This window comes from Protobothrops mucrosquamatus, unplaced genomic scaffold (genome assembly GCF_001527695.2).
Source record: "Protobothrops mucrosquamatus isolate PMUCROS unplaced genomic scaffold, P.Mucros_1.0 scaffold344, whole genome shotgun sequence".
Lineage (NCBI taxonomy): Eukaryota > Metazoa > Chordata > Lepidosauria > Squamata > Viperidae > Protobothrops > Protobothrops mucrosquamatus.
Window position 1 is genome coordinate 608,343 of NW_015386681.1, and position 17,446 is coordinate 625,788.

Sequence of the window (17,446 nt, forward strand, 5' to 3'; positions counted from 1 at the left end):
CTGAGAAGTCAAAGCAGCCAAGAGAATTTCCCTACATTGCAGAGTGAGCGATAGGTTAGCAACAACCCTTCGGGGTAGGCCACAGGTGGCAAAGCATCCTGGAACTCAGCTGGATGATTAGAAGGGGTTCTACGGGAGGGGGTCCTCGACTTACCACCACATTTCTGTGGCTAAGCGAGACATTCATCTGAAAGGGTATGTAGGGTTTCCTGCCTGAGCAGGGGGTTGGACTAGATGACCTCCAAGGTTCCTTCCAACTTTATTATTATTATTATTATTATTACCCGGCCACGCGTTGCTGTGGCTCAGTCTGGCGTGTGTTGCTTTTACGTCCAACAGATGGCGCTGTTTTTTTAAAAAAAGCATGTTTTTACCTGTCACAGGTGTGACATTTATATAATATAGGTATATAAAAACACGCGCGTATTCGAATGCAACGTTGTGTCAAAAGTTCAAAGCAATCGGTGAAGAACTTTCGGAGATTTAAGATTTTGAACAAACGAACATTTACATTTTTATTTATATAGAAGATAGATTATTATTCTTTGTTAAGTGAGTTTGGACCCATTTTACGACCTTTCTCCCCACCACTGTTAAGGGAATGGCTGCCCTTGTTAAATGAGTCACATGGTCGTTAAGTGAGTTTGCTTGTCAGAAGGTCGCAAAAGGGGATACCGTGACCGACCGCCCCCCCCAGGACTCTATGACCGTCATAAGTACGAGTCAGTTGCCAAGCATCTGAATTTTGATCACGTGACCCTGGGGATGCTGCAACGGTCGTTAAGTGTGAAAAACCGGTCCTAAGTCCCTTTTTTTCAGCGCCGTTGTAACTTCGGACGGTCACTAAATGAAACTGCTGCATCGTTCTGTACAGAATTACGGAACGATAGAATTGGAAGGGACCTTGGAGGTCCTCTAGTCTAGTCCAAATCACCCACCCCTCCCCGGATCGAGTGAGTCATTTAACAGCTGCTGTGATTCAGTGAAGAACCGTGGACGGGAAAAAAAAGGTCGTAAAATCGGATGCAACCCGCTGAACGGCCGTCTCGGTTTGTAGTGGAAATTCTGGTCGTAACTCGAGGATGACCTATAAAGTGACGAGTGGCTGAACTGTGCAGAAAGAGGGAGGGAGCGAGACAGCCGGTAGCGGGACAACAACAAAAAAATGAATCGCACAACAGGCTTTTGTTTTAAACTGCGATTGGAGGCTGAGGGCAGACGATTATAGTGAGATCACAAAAGTAAGCCCGACTTTCCTGCATTCCTTGAAACTCTGCAGAGGATTCTGGAATTTGCAAAATCTGCCTGGCAACGTTGCAAGGGATCCAGCTTTTTTTTTTTTCTTCCTTTCTTTGCGTCGCACAGTCTGGAAAGGACCATGGAGGTCTTCTAGTCCAACCCCCCATTTGAGGAGGGGATCTTATTTCCAGGGCTGCTTTTTGTAAGCCACGATATAAAAACAAACCATGTTGAGACTCTGGAAAGAGTGCCAAGGAGAGCAACAAACAGGATCTGGGGACCGGAAGCTAAAACATACGAAGAACGGTTGCTGGAATTGGGTATGTCTAGTTCAGTGGTTCTCAACCTGTGGGTCGGGACCCCATTTGGGGTCGATCGACCATTTCATGGGGGTCGCCAAGCAAGGCTGTCCACCATTTTTTTTGTCCGCCATTTTTTCCCCCTTTTCCGGTGGGTGCCTTACCTCCCTTGTGCTGGGCCAGCTGGTGGTCGGCCTGCTCCGTCTCTGCCGCTTGCCAGCTACGCCTCGGCCGGCGCAGGGGGCGGAACCACGCATGCGCGGCGCTCCCGGGCAGGGAAAGTCTTCGACTTACGACCGGTTTAGTCCTCGACTTACGACCGGTTTAGTCCTCGACCTACGACCGGTTGGGGTCGCGGCATTAAAAAGGTTGAGAACCACTGGTCTAGTTTAATGAAGAGAAGGACGAGGGGGGACATGATAGCAGTCTTCCAGAATCTCAGGGGCTGCCCCAAAGAAGAGGGAGTCAAGCTATTCTCCAAGGCGCCTGAAGGCAGGACAAGAAGCAACAGATGGGAACTAATCAAGAGAAGAACCAGCATAGAATAGAATAGAATAGAATAGAATAGAATAGAATAGAATAGAATAGAAAATATGGAATAGAATAGAATAGAATAGAATAGAATAGAATAGAATAGAATAGAATAACAGACTTGGAAGGGACCTTGGAGGTCATCTAGTCCAACCCCATGCTGTCCAATCTCTTCTTTAAAAACCTCCAGTGATGGAGCACCCACAAAGTCTGGTGGCAAGCTGTTCCACTGATTAATTGTTCTCAATACCAGGAAATTTCTCCTTAATTCCAGGTTGCTTCTCTCCTTGATGAGTTTCCATCCATTGCTTCTTCTCCTGCCTTCAGGGGCTTTGGAGACTAGGTCAACCCCCCCCCCCCTTCTTTGGGGCAGCCCCTCAAAAGATTGGAAGATGCTATCGTGTCACCCCCTGGTCCTTCTCATTAAACTAGCCATGCCCAGTTCTCGCGACCGTTCTTCAATCTGAACTATGAAATTTCCTGAGCAATTAACCAGTGGAACAACTTGCCACCAGAAGTTGTGGGTACTCCATCCCTGGAGGTTTTCAAGAAGAGACTGGACAGCCATTTGTCTGACGTTGTATAAGAGTTTCCTGCCTGAGCAGGGGGTTGGACTAGAGGACCTCCAAGGTCCCTTCCAGTTCTGTTACCCTCTTATTCATCTCCACAGGGCCCAGATGCTTAACGGTCTTCCTCCTTTTCACCGGCTACCAAACGTTGTAAAGAGCTGAGTAGAACATGCAAAAAAAGGTTTTCTGTAAATCTGCCCGGAAGGAAGAATGAATCACAGCACATCAACAGAAGAAACATAGACAGTTTTTGCGCATCACACACCCCTGGCGTTGTGCGTCCGGCTCTCGGCACTTAAAGTGCTCCTTAGGCATTACTTCACACCTCTTAACACCAAACAGCCCTCGCAAAGGGTGTGGAGCTGGCTGGCTGCTCCTCTCTCATCTAATACATTTTCCTCCTGGGGGGGGACAGATGGGGGGGCCTGCCCCACTTTAGCAGTTGGCTGAGTGTCGTGAGCTGGCTCAGCTTTGATCTGGAACCTCCGATGCCAAAATGTGCCACAAAAAATGTGCATTTTTCCCCTCCCTGCTTGGGTGGAAATGGAAAAAGTTGGCAAATCCGTTCACGGCAGGCTGAGCAAGCGTGGGATCCCACAGCCGCACCCTGCAGAGAAGGCCAGTTGTATACAGGCAGTCCCCGACTCGCAGCGATTCGTTTAACGACCGTTCGGACATTGCAATGGCGCTGGGGGGGGAGAAAAGCGACTTAGGACCCATTTTTCACAAAGGGCAACGGATTCATAGTTACGGCGGTCGCAGCGTCCCTGGGGGGGGCTCACGGGATCCTCTTTTGAGACCTTCTGACGGGCAAAGTCGACGGGGGGGGAGCCGGATTCGCTTAACAAGCATGTTACTAGCTTGGCGACTGCATTTTACAGTCGTAAAATGGGGGCCAAACTCACTTAACGAGCCGTGGCGGCACAGTGGTTAGAATGCGGTAATTGCAGGCTGACTCTGCCCACTGCCAGGAGTTCGATCCTGACCGGCTGAAGGTTGACTCGGCCTTCCGTCCTTCTCGAGGTCGGTAAAAGGAGGACCCAGATTGTTGGGGGTGATAGGCTGACATTTGTAAACCGCTTAGAGAAGGCTGCAAAGCAATGTGAAGCGGTATATAACTCTTTAAGGGTTATTTCTATTCACAACTCTATTGCTCAGCAACAAAAATTTCGGACTCCATTACGGTCATAAGTTGAGGATTCCCCGATTCCAGCAACCGTTCCTTATATGTTTTAGCCTCCAGTCCCCTGATCATCTTTGCTGCTCTTCTCTGCACTCTTTCCAGAGTCTCAACATCCGCACATATTTAGTCTTCACATAAATGGGGGATGGGGGAGTTACTGTTTTTATTGTTGTACATTGGTTTTTTATTTTATTTTTTTGTAAGCAGCCCAGAGCCACTGAGAGTGAGTGGGGGCAGCTGTATAAATTTAATAAATAAATATGCAAACAAATAAATTAAAAATGTAGTGGGCTTGTATCTTACAACAGAGGGCTTCGACCCTGCTAGCGTATCTTTGTAGTAAGTGGAGGCAGAATGACCATTCCTGTATCATGTTAATAGAATAACAGAGTTGGAAGGGACCTTGGAGGTCTTCTAGTCCAACCCCCTGCTCAAGCAGGAAACCCTAGACCAGGCTTAGGCAACCATGGCTCTTTTATGACTGGTGGACTTCAACTCCCAGAATTCCTGAGCCAGCATGGGGGAAACTTTGTCCCCTTCATGACTTGTGGACTTCAACTCCCATAATTCCTGAGCCAGCATGGGGGAACTATGGCCCCTTCATGACTGGCGGACTTCAACTCCCAGAATTCCTGAACCAGCATGGGGGAAACTTTGGCCCCTTCATGACTCGTGGACTTCAACTCCCAGAATTCCTGAGGCAGCATGAGGGAAACTTTGGCCCCTTCATGACTTGTGGACTTCAACTCCCAGAATTCCTGAGCCAGGATGGCTCAGCTTGGAAACTCTCCCTTTCCCCTCAGCATGGCTGGCTGAGGAATTCTGGGAGTTGAAGTCCACGAGTCATAAAAGAGCCAAGGTTGCCTACCCCTGGTCTAGGCCTAGGCTGCTTTATGACTCGTGGACTTCAACTCCCAGAATTCCTGAGCCAGCATGGCTCAGCTTGGAAACCTCTCCCTTTCCCCTCAGCGTGACTGACTCAGGAATTCTGGGAGTTGAAGTCCACGAGTCATCAAAGAGCCCAGGTTGCCTACCCCTGATCTATACCAAAACCAGGGGTGGGCAACTACAGTCCTGTGGACTTCAACTCCCAGAATTCCTGAGCCAGCATGAGGGAAACTTTGGCCCCTCATGACTCGTGGACTTCAACTCCCAGAATTCCTGAGCCAGAATGGAGGAACTATGGCCCCCTTCATGACTCATGGACTTCAACTCCCAGAATTCCTCAGCCAGCATGGGGAAACTTTGGCCCCTTCATGACTCGTGGACTTCAACTCCCAGAATTCCTGAGCTAGCATGGGGGAAACTGGCCCCTTCATGACTCGTGGACTTCAACTCCCAGAATTCCTCAGCCAGCCTGGCTCAGCTTGGAAACCTCTCCCTTTTCCCTCAGCATGGCTGACTCAGGAATTCTGGGAGTTGAAGTCCACGAGTCATAAAAGAGCCATGGTTGCCTACCCCTGGTCTAGACCATTTCAGACAAATAGTTGTCTAGTCTCTTCTTTAAAACTTCCAGTGTTGAAGCACCCACAACCTCTGGAGGCAAGCCACATAATGTCGGGTGCCCCAGGACTAGGCCTGAGAGGCTTGCAAGGCCTCAACAGAAGAGACAGGAGACAGTAGGTGACTCTGCATTTGTGGACTCCGAGGAATGCAAGTTTAAGGGTGAGACCGAGACCATGAAGTTCTGGGTTCAAGTGTTCCCCTTGCCTCAACGCACATGACCAAGAAGGCAAAGCTTGAGTCGTGTGATTGGGTTGTCTTCTTCATTCCTTGGACCCTCCCACAGATGCCTCCTGAAACCACAAGTTTAGATTGCAACACAGCAGTGAAACGTAACAAACCAACATGCTAACCTGTAAACCAGGATTAAACAGGAAGCCCTCCTGAACCCATCTGCTATTACAAACACACCCTATCCTGGTTCAGTTCCTCTTAATGGCGGTTGATGCATTTTTGTGGCTTTGCAGTGTTAGAACCCGTCCAAAGTCTTCATCCCTGGGCTATAAAAATGCACATCCTTCCGTGAAATTGGAATGTGCCCCCCTTCGCACCCCCCAAACCGTCCCACCAAACGTTGAGGGCATCTCCAGTCACCAGAATATTCCCCACCCCACATGCAAAGTGGGTCTGAGTCGTGAATGGTTGAGCTTTAAGACCCGTGTATCTCAACCTTGGACATTTGTAGGCGGGTGGGCTTCGACTCCCAGAATTCCCCACCCAGCAAAAGTTTTGTGGAATGGGGGGTGTGTGTGGAGAAGAGGAGGAGGAAGACTGTGGGGTCCTTGGTGCTCTCTGAGCTGGGTGGTTTTCTTGCAGACGTTTCATGACCCAACTAGGGGACATCATCAGGGCTAGAAGGGAGGAGGAGGAGGAGGAGGAAGGAAGGAAGGAAGGAAGGAAGGAAGGAAGGAAGGAAGGAAGGAAGGAAGGAAGGAAGGAGTCTAACACCCCGGGAACCACGAGAGACTCGAACCACCAAAAAAACCGTCTGCAAAGTACTGGGTTGATCCATTGTAGTAGTCACGATCTTCCCTCCTCCTCTAAGAGGCAGGAAGGAAGGAAGGAAGGAAGGAAGGACTGTGGGGTCCTTGGTGCTCTCTGAGCTTGGTGGTTTTCTTGCAGACATTTCATGACCCAACTAGGTAACATCATCAGTGCTAGAAGGAAGCAGGAGGAAGAGGGAAGAAGGAAGGAAGGAAGGAAGGAAGGAAGGAAGGAAGGAAGGAAGGAAGGAAGGACCGTGGGGTCCTGGGTGCCCTCTGAGCTTGGTTGTTTTCTTGCAGACATTTCATGACCCAACTAGGTAACATCATCAGTGCTAGAAGGAAGGAGGAGGAAGAGGAAGGAAGGAAGGAAGGAAGGACCGTGGGGTCCTGGGTGCCCTCTGAGCTTGGTTGTTTTCTTGCAGACGTTTCATCACCCAGCTAGGAGACACCATCAGTGCTAGGAGGGAGGGGTGTTTGTGAAAAGGAGGAGGAGGAGGAGGACTGTGGGGTCCTTGACATTCTCCAAGCTTGGTGGTTTTCTTGCAGACGTTTCATGACCCAACTCGGTAACCTCATCAGTGGCAGAAGGAAGTGGGGTTTGCTCTCTCCTTAAACAAATCCAGCTAGGGCATTCTGGGAGTTGAAGCCCACCCCTCGTCAGGCTGCAAAAGTTGCATGGAAACACACTGTTCCAAATGCCCCCTGTGTGCTCTGCTGAGTCACCCCAGCCTGGGCCAGCCACCCTTGGCCCCCCTCCCAAACGGCCATTGCGCCTTGCCGGAGGTGCCACACCTGAGCCTGGAAGTGGCTGAGATGTTCTGCAGACATGCTTGCAGGATGAGGACCCCGGAGGGCCTGCTTGGAGGTGTGGTTTCTCCCAATCAGTGGAGGGTTCTTTAAAAAGGGCCAAGGGGGGGAGAATCGTGGCTTGCTGTTTCCCTTGGGGCCTTCGGAGCAGGTGAGTGCCGGGCGGGGGCGGTGAGTTAATCTGGTTCATGGTTTCCCCCCCCTCGCCCCCCACCCCAAAGGCTGGGTTTGACTGGGGGGGGGAAGCAGCTTTGTGATTTAAGGAAAAATTAAAAAAAAAAAATGAGCAGGACACCCCCCCCCCAGTAGCCGGTTTCCCAGCTTTTTGTTAAACCTTAATTGCATTTGGAATAAGCTCTATTAAAATCATATTAAAAGTGCAGCTCGCCAAAGCATTTCGCCTCTTGATGCGTTAATGTGTGAATGCGGAAAGAGGCTTCCGTTTCCCCTTTTTTTTAAGAGGTTTTTTTTCCCCTAGGTCTGTTTGTGTGTGTGTTGCTGTTTTTGTATGTCTGTATCTCTCTTTCTCTCTCTGTGCCCGTGTCTGTGTCTTTGTGTGTCTTTGTGTCTGTGTCTCTGTGTGTATTTGTATGTCTCTGTGTATTTATATGTCTGTCTGTGTCTTTGTGTATGTATCTGTGTCTCTGTCTCTATGTCTGTATGTTTCTGTGTATGTACGTCTGTGATGCTGTGTGTTTTTATGTGTCTGTGTGCGTATCTGTGTGCCTGTAAATAATAATAATAACAACAACAACAACTATCCCAGGTCCTGGGTAAGGACTCGATAGGTAGACAAAATGCCAAATCCAGTCTGAATATCTGGCTGACATAATAATAATAATAATAATAATAATAATAATAATAATAATAATAATAATAATAATAATAATAATAATAATAATAATAGTAGTAGTAGTAGTAGTAGTAGTAATAGTAATAATAATAATAATAATAATAATAATAATAATAATAATAATAATAAAAAGGGACCTTGGAGGTCATCTAGTCCAACCCCCTGCTCAGGCAGGAAACCCTATACCATTTCGGACAAATGGCTGTCCAGTCTCTTCTTAAAAACTTCCAGTGTTGGAGCATTCACCGCTTCTGGAGGCAGGTTGTTAATAATAATAATAATAATAATAATCTCCTGCCACAGATTACCCCCCACCGACCTGTACGCTCTCACAGAGTGGGCCTCCTCAGGGTACCGTCGGCCAGACAGTGCCGGCTGGCGACCCCAAGGGGGAGGGCCTTCTCTGTGGGAGCTCCCACCCTCTGGAACGAACTGCCCCCAGAGATCAGGGTGATTCCTGATCTCCCTTCCTTCCGCCGCGCCCTCAAGACGTGGTTGAAGGTCGTTCGCCCTGACCGGATCCCCTAAAATTAGGGGTTTTAATTACTTTTAAATTTGACATTTTCAAATATTTCATTTTAATCAAATTTTAACTAGGTGTAATTTGTTAGCTTTTTATCATTTGTCAGCCGCCCTGAGTCCGAAAGGAGAAGGGCGGGATATAAATACAATTAATAAAATAAATAAATAAATAAATAATAATAATAATAATAATAATAATAATAATAATAATAATAATAATAATAATAATAATAATAATAATAATAAAAGTTGGAAGGGACCTTAGAGGTCATCTAGTCCAAACCCCTGCTCAGGCAGGAAACCCTACACCATTTCGGACAGATGGCTGTCCAGCCTCTTCTTAAAAACTTCCAGTGTTGTAGCATTCACCGCTTCTGGAGGCAGGTGGTTCCACTGGTTAATTGTTCTAACTGTCAGGAAGTTTCTCCTTAGTTCTAGGTTGCTTCTCTCCTTGATGAGTTTCCATCCGTTGCTTCTTCTCCTGCCTTCAGGGGCTTTGGAGAATAGTATATCTGTGTGTATTTGTGTGTGTGTCTGTGTCTCTGTGTGTCTTTGTGTGTCTCTGTGTGTGTCTGTATCTGTGTCTAGAGGACCACCAAGCTCCGTTCCAGCTCTGTTACTCTCTTATGTCCCTTTCTCTTAGAAAGAAGCTCCTAAAATTTCCCAACAGTATCCATCTGTCCCTGCTTCACTGCAAAGCGGTTGAGTTGGGTGGACCAGATCAAGACCATGTGGCAGGATGACTATTTGGAGAGCTTGGATCCTAAGTCGGGGCCTCTGGATGAGATGGGCCTTTCGACTCAGGTTCTCAAGGTCTCCTTGGCCTTGAACGACACGGAGAAATGGGACCACTTCTTTGTGGCCAGGGCCATCTCCAGCGTCCCCACCATGCTGGAGATCTTGGAGGACACTGGCTTCTTCTTCCTTTTGGGCAAATTGTCCACCCTTTTGAAGGGGCTCGAAGCCGCTGGGCTCCTCTCGGATGTGTGGAAGGCTCCCGAAGGTGCAATTCTGCAGAGCCTGGCTCCCATCTTCAGGTTGCTGATCCATCTTAGTCCGAGGAAGATCTACCATAGCTTCTGGTGCCTCCGAGACTTCCTGGAGGATGCGGAAGAGGAGGACTTTGAGGGGCCCGACTGCCTGAGATACCTGACCATCGTCCAACAAGGCTTGGAGGACCTGGAGCCGCGGAAGACTCTGGATTGCTTGGTGGACCTCCACAATTTCCTCCTGTACCAGTATCCGTACCTGATGTGGTTAGCTTCTCATCCCGACGTTCAAGAGAAAGTAGGCGACCTGAATCTCTTTCCGACGTTGGTGATGGCCCAGAAGATCTTGGGGTTCAACATGGAGTATTTCTACGACTGTCTGGTCGACCTGCAGGACGTTCTGGAAGATATCAACGAGGTGGAAGCCGTGGTCCACACTCCTGATGACTTGGACATGTTCTAGATCTCCGGGAGAAGACCGGCTTTAAGGGCTGGCCCCTTATCGCTCACCACCGCGCCTAAAATTGAATGCTCCAATCTCCTGGGCCTCTGAAGGAACAACCCACCCTTTACAACATCGCCCCCAACCGCACGTTAGGTGGATTAATTGTAATTAAATTAATTAATCTACTGGCACCCTGTAGGCAAACGGTCAGCTGTAAAGCGAATTCTGCATTTCTCTCCTGACTCTTCATACTTTCTGCAGCCTGTTTTTAATCGGGAGTTAAATGCCTGGGTCATTTTTCCCTTGATCAAATTTAGCGTTTCAATAAAAAGAAATGGAGCACCTAATAAAATTGTGTCCGGTGTGTCATTTTAGGATCAAATCACAGACCCACAACAGTTCACTTAGTGACTGTTTGAGGTTAACAACGGCACGGGGGGGAAAAAGCGACTTAACGACCATTTTTCACACTTACGACCTTGGCAGCCTCCCCCCCAGGGTCAGGTGATTTACATTCGGAGGCTTGGCAACTGACTTGTACTTATGACAGTTGCAATTAACCATGTCCTCCCCTTTTGCAACCTTCCGACACGCAAAGTCAAGGGGGGAGCTGGGTTCGCTTAACAACCGTGTGTGCCTAGCTTCACAACTGCCGTGGTTCACTTAACGGCGCTGGCAAGAAAGATCGTAAAGCGGAGCAAAACTCACAACAAATGTCTCACTTAACAACAGAAATTTAGAGGCTCGGTTGTGGTCGTAAGTCGAGGATTCCCTGTATTTATGACCGCTGAGGTGTCACCTTCTGACACGCAAAATCAATGGGTGTATGTGTGTGTGTGTGTGAGTGTATGTGCCAGATTCACTTAACGACCATCTTCCTCACTTAACTGCAGCGATTCACTTAACGGCCGTGGCAGGGATGGTCGTAAAATGGGGCAAAAGTCACTTAACAAATGTCTCACTCCAGCCACATCAATCTGGGGCTTCATCGTCGTAAGTCGAGGACTAGGCTGTATTTGGGGAAGTAAACGATGGTCCACGTTGGTGTGAATGTTGTGGAGTCATCAAGTGGGGGGGGGATAGAATTTCAAAGTACAAGTAGTCCTCGGCTTACGATCACGACTGAGCCTAAAGCTTCTGTCGCTAAGCAAAGACAGTGGAGCGAGCTTTGCTTCATTTTACAACCTTCCTCGCCGCTCATCATTAAGCGAGTCACCGCAATTCAGTTCACCACATGGTCGTTCAGCGAATCCAGCTCCCCCCCGTTGACTTTGCTTGTCGGAAGGTCACAAAAGGGGGACCACGGCAGCCCGTCGTAAATATGAATCGGTTTGCCAGGAGGCTGAATTTTGATCACGGGACCCCAGGGAGGCTGAAGGGTGAAGAAAAAAAAAAACGGTCGTAAGTTAATTTTCCCAACGGGGATGTTGCTTTGGACGGTTGCTAAACGAACTGTTGTAAGTCGAGGACTTCCTGTAATTGTGGAGCAAGGTGCAAATTCCGCCACTTTAAAAAAAATCGAGGGTGGGAGAGAGACAGAGAGGCTTTCTTTCCCCCCCACCATTTGATTTTAAATTTATTTGGGGTCTGCCCAGAGAGAAAAAATAGGAGCTGCTGAATCTAAAGGTGCGCCCAAGGCCACGGCTCGGTGGCTTCGTGGTATCGTCCGTGGCTCTTTCGTGGTCCGCCGGGCGGATGTGGCGAGTACCACGATCCGGGATGTTTTCCATCTTCCCAAAGTAGCCGACAATCCTGGGATTCCGTCCAAATCTTAAGTCAGGCCCGGCCTTCTCATCGATCCGAACGAAATAAAAGACCCAGCCATTGTACAGGCTGTCCTCAGCTTACGACGGATTGTTTAGTGACCATTTGAAGGTACAACAGAGCTCCCAAGATTAGTCCTTCACTTACGCCCACAATGGAGCCCAATTTTTCTTTTGCTAAGAGATTTTTAAGAAGAGACTACTAGACAGCCATTTGTCTGAGATGGTATAGGTCTGTGATGGTGAACCTATGGCACGGGTGCCACAATTGGCACTCAGAGCCCTCTCTGTGGGCACCCGCGCCCTTGCCCCAGTCCTGGGCCTTCAGCTGGGTTTTATAAAAGCTTTTCGCTTTAGGTCTCTGCCGTCGTGTGCAAAAAAAAGGTTCAATCAATCAGTCAATTTCAACTTCTCGCGGGAAAAAAAAGATCGTGCAAAGTTGGAATTGATTGATTGAACTTTTTAGTCCCACCCAGTCTGCCATTAGCGCCGCAGCCACGCCCACCCAATGGGCCACACCCACCCAATGGGCCACACCCACCTGGCACCTGACAATGCATAAGTGGGTTTTGGGTTGCATTTTGGACACTCGGTCTCTAAAAGGTTCGCCATCACTGGCATAGGTTCTCCTGCTCGAGCGGGGGGCTGGACTAGAAGACCTTCAAGGTCCCTTCCAGCTCCTATTCTATTCCATTCCATTCCATTCTGTATTTCTATTCTATTCTATTCTATTCTATTTTCTATTCTATTCTATTCTATTTCTATTCTATTCCATTCTGTATTTCTATTCCATTCTATTCTATTCTATTCTATTCTATTCTATTCCATTCTGTATTTCTATTCTATTCTATTTTATTCCATTCTGTATTTCTATTCTATTCTATTCTATTCTATTCTATTCTATTCTATTCTATTCTGTATTTCTATTCTATTCTATTTTATTCTACTCTACTCTATTCTATTCCATATTTTCTATTCTGTTCTATTCTATTCTAATTCTAATTCCATTCCATTCCATTCTTTATTCTATTCTTTATTCTATTCTATTCTACTTTTTATTCTATTCTATTCTATTCTTCTTATTCCATTCCATTCTATTGAGACATTTTTTAAAAGTGAGTTTTTTATGACCCTTCTTGCCACCGTTATTAAGTGAATCGCTGCAGTTCTCACATGACCCGACCCGTTGGGAGGAACACTGCGACCGTCATAAACACGAGTCAGTTGCCAAGCGTCTGATTTTTTTGATACCTTTTTTTAAAAATCAAAGGTATCCAGGAAGATTCTTCTCCGGTTTGCCTGTGAGAGGCCTTGGCAGGCTGGCCTTGTCTGATCTCTCCCAACCCACTCCTTGGATGAGGGACCAACAGGCGATCCCAGGATTAGGAAAGTCTTCTTGAGGCCTTGGCAGGGTGATCCCTGGGCCCCCCCGTTGCCTTTGGGAGCATCTTCCAGCTGCTGAACGAAGACAAGGGATAGGTGACCCAATGGTGGGCCGGCCTTTTGAGGAGGGTCAATCAATGGATTTTCAAGCTGCATGTCTGAATGAGCAGTAGAGCAGAAGCCAGACCAGGAAAAAGCCTCTGGGGTTTGGCCCTTCTTGAGTCTGGCTCGAACGCAGCACACAGACCCAAGAAGGGGTGATTTTCTTTCTCCTGGCACTGTCCTGCAGTTCCCAACAGGACGAGCCTCGACTTTGCCCTCTCCCATCTGTAAAATGGGTCGATACTAGCTTCCCTCTAGGACAGACTCCAGGGCAGTTTCCTTTGCAGCCAAAGTGAGGCTATCTAGCAGGACTCCTCGACCGGGACTATCCCTAGCTTGCCTCAACGAGCCCGACTTCCAAAGGCCCGGATTGCACGCAAGGCACGCCTCAGGGTCGTGAGAATGCAGCCAGAGCAGGGCAAATCTCATCGAACGGGGGACGGGGAAGGACACGCAAGGCCGGCAGGGAGGAAGAAGCGAATTGTCTCCATGAAAAGCGGGAGCTCGTTCGCCTCGCTTTATTACAGGAGGGGAGGAAGGGACAACGCCTTCCCCGGGCTTGGCGGGTCGTGAGAACGCCGCCTCCCTTCCCCCCCTCCCTCTCGCGTGCATGAGCCCCTCCCCTCCCTCCCCGGCCAGAGCCCCGTTTAGCAAGCAGGCGGGCGCCCCCCACCCCACCCCGCTCCCTCCCTCCCTCCTGCCGGACACGTGATGCAGGGGCGGCAGCCTGGCGCGGTGTGAACGCGGCTCCCCACGCGTGCCGGGGAGGGGTTGCTGCTCTCTCGGGCGTGACGCGGCGGCTGGAGGAGGAGGAGGAGGAGGAGAAGGAGAAGAAAAAGGAGGAGGAGGAGAAAAGGGAGAAGGAGAAAAAGAAGGAGGAGAAAAGGGAGGAGGAGAAAAAGAAGGAGAAAAAGGAGGAGGAGAAAAAGGAGGAGAAGAAAAAGGAGGAGGAGGAGGAGAAAAGGGAGAAGGAGAAAAAGAAGGAGGAGAAAAGGCAGAAGGAGAAAAAGAAGGAGGAGAAAAGGGAGGAGGAGAAAAAGGAGGAGGAGAAAAAGGAGAAAAAGGAGGAGAAAAGGGAGGAGGAGAAAAAGGAGGAGGAGAAAAAGAAGGAGGAGAAAAGGGAGAAGGAGAAAAAGGAGGAGGAGAAAAGGGAGGAGGAGAAAAAGGAGGAGGAGAAAAGGGAGGAGGAGAAAAGGGAGAAGGAGAAAAAGGAGGAGGAGAAAAGGGAGGAGGAGAAAAGGGAGGAGAAAAAGAAGGAGGAGAAAAGGGAGAAGAAAAAGGAGGAGGAGAAAAGGGAGGAGGAGAAAAGGCAGAAGGAGAAAAAGGAGGAGGAGGAGAAAAGGGAGAAGGAGAAAAGGGAGGAGGAGAAAAAGGAGGAGGAGAAAAAGGAGGAGGAGAAAAGGGAGAAGGAGAAAAAGGAGGAGGAGAAAAGGGAGGAGAAAAGGGAGGGGAAAGCAGCGTAGCAGCCTCAACTGCAGCGCCCAGCGCTCTCCGCGGACCGAGCAGCCCGGAGCCCCGCGGGTGTCGGCCGGAGCCCCGAGCAGCCTCTCCGGGGGAAGCGGACGGACAGCAGCCGGGAACCCTCCGACCAACCCCGGCCTCGCCCGGCTCCTGCGGCCGGGCTTTCTCCCCGCTTCTGCCCGGCGTCCGGCTCGGGCCAGGGGCCGCCGCAGCCATGGGCGACAAAGGCACCAGGTCAGTGGGCGCAAGGTCGGAGCCTCCGCGCATCTGGACGCGTGTCGGGCCGTTCTGACGGTCTAGGGGGGGGAAGGGGCGGGGGGGGGGAAGGCTGCCTTCTGCTCTTCGCTGCCCCGCCGACCCCTTCCCTGGGGATGGGGGATGGGGGGGCCCGGCTGAATTGGGGAGCACTTGGGTTCCACGGGTTGGTGCGTAACGTGGGAAGGGGCTGTGCAGATGCGCGCTGGGGGATTGGGGGGATGGGGGGGGATGGCTCTGGGTTGCCTACTACGGCCAAGGCTTTTNGTGGCATCTAACCTGGAATTAATTAATTTGTGCCAAGGCTGGAGAAAAAAAATTCAGGATAATAGCTAATTCTGCCTAAAATGGGGAGGGCATTTCTGATCTCCCCCCCCCAGCTAAGAAAATAAAAATTGGGAGGGGGAGACGCTCATCACCCCCCCATCCTTCTGTGCTGTATGTTCCCCCCCCCCTCCAGCATCTTTTCTTTGTTGCTAAATGGAGCCTCCCCATCCAGAGGCACTTTATCTGACACTGAGGACTAGCAGCACAGAATAGCAGAGGGGAAAAAATTGCAGCTGGAGGGGCTTTCCTGCAAAATTGGGGGGAACACCCCCTCCCCATGTTTGGCCCCTGCTGCTCAGAAGCCTGGAGGAGGTAGGTGGGTGGCTGGGTTGCTTGATCCCACCTCCTTCCCTATCAAGGCTGGTAGGGGATGCTGGGAAGTGTAGTCCTGTAGGGGTGAAGTTCCAGAAAGCTGCTTGGTATATTTTTATTTTATTTATTGATAAAAATGGACTCTTATCTTGCCTGTTCCCTACAACAACATGGCGAGGTAGGCCAGGCTGTGGGAGTGGCCAAATGTCTCCTGTCATAATCCACCTTTACAGGATGCTGTTAACCCAGTTTAACAGAGATTGATGATGGTTAATTGGATGTGCTACGCTGGGGCCTGGATTTCTGCAAGTCCACAAATCCAGTTTGATAATAGGCTAGTGCAATTTCTCAATCTTGGCTGTTTTAAGATGGGTGGACTTCAACTCCCAGAATTCCCCAGCCAGCCCTGCTGGCTGGGGAATTCTGGGAGTTGAAGTCCACCCATCTTAAAACAGCCCATGTTGAAAAACACTGGGCTTAAATGTGTTGTTGTGTGAACCTGTGCAAGATCATTGAGAAGATGGAGAGAAACCACATCTGATGTATGAAAAATAACGCTGACTGACCTGGGAAATCGGGGATATCCCCAAATGACCCAACCAGTTTCCTAGTCCTCATTGTGTATATATAACATAACCGTGACCAATTCTTGCATTTTGACTTTTTTTTTTAAAAAAGGACAACACACACAAAATTAACAACGTGCAAAGTGAGAGTAGGCTAAGCCTTGGATTGCAGCCTCCTAGAATCGTAGCAAGGAGAAGGGATTCCCCGAGGTCATCTAGTCCAACCTCCCCCCCCCCCGGTTGTTCGAAAGCGATGACAGCAGGGTGTTGTGCGGATGACGCCAATGGGTGCTCTTTTTGGTCACGGTGCGTAGGGATTCTCTTGCCCTCCCCTCTCCCCACCCAGTGGCTGCCCACCCATATTGTTGTTTGTGTGTGTGTGTGTGTGTAGCGTCTGGGAAAAAGAATGAGCGAACTGGGGCTCGGCTGAAAGAGCCGATCCTGCATTCGAATCCTGACGTCGGAAGGAGTCTCTAGCAAAGGGCTGGAGTTGCAGATGTGTAGCAAGCTTAAATTAGGGGTCCCCAACAGGATGTACCCCCCCACCAGATAAATGTTGGCTCTTCAAATCCTAACCCTGACCCGCCTGGGATGTTAGAAAGCACCCCTCGTTCTGTGGGGTGCCCTGTGGAGAAAACCGAATTGTTTGGCTCTTTATCTGGATCCAGAGTTGAGCTGGTGTGTTGTGGGTCCCTAAACACCACAATCCTCCACCAGTAAACTGGCTTCAACCAAACTGAAGGGACGGAACTGCTAAGTGGGTCCAGTTAGGGTCCAAGAGAATTTCCTTCCTTCCTTCCCTCCCTTCTTCCTTCCCTCCATTTTTCCTTCTTTCCTTCTCTCCGTTTATCCTTCCTTCCTTCCCTTCTTTTCCTTCCCTCATTCTCCCTTCTCCTTCTTTCCTTTCCTTTATTCCTTCTCCCTCTCCTTCCTCTCGGTTCCCTCATTCCTTGCTCCATCTTCCTTCTTTCTTTCCTTCCTCGCTCTTCCTTCCTTCCCTCTGTTTATCCTTTCTTCTTTCCTTCCCCCCTCACCTTCTTTCCTCCTTCTGTTCTTCTTTTCCTTCTCCCTCTCCTTCCTTCCTGTTTCCTCCCTCCTTCCTCCATGTTCTTTGTTTCCTTCCTTCCTCCTTCCTTCCTTCCTTCTCCCCTTCTCCTTCCCTCCTTCTTTCCTTTCATTCCTTCTCCCTCTCCTTCCCCCTTGCTTCCTTGTTTCCTTCTCTCCATTTATCCTTCCTTCCCTCCCGCCTTTCTTTCCTCCCTTCTCCCCCTCTCCCTTTCTCCTTCCTTCCTTCGCTCCCTCCCTCCCTCCCTTCCTTTCTTCCTTCATTCCTCCCTCCCTCCCTCCCTTC

At 49.4% G+C, this 17,446-nt stretch overlaps 1 protein-coding gene across 1 annotated transcript in view; it reads left to right on the forward strand.

The window, feature by feature from the left end:
• The first annotated feature begins 14,849 nt into the window (after positions 1–14,849).
• Positions 14,850–17,446, forward strand: part of ARRB1 (arrestin beta 1) — a 72,905-nt gene continuing 70,308 nt past the window's right edge. The window contains exon 1 of the mRNA XM_015815483.1: positions 14,850–14,869. Coding sequence (XP_015670969.1) covers positions 14,850–14,869 — 20 coding nt within the window. The remainder of the gene's footprint in view (positions 14,870–17,446) is intronic.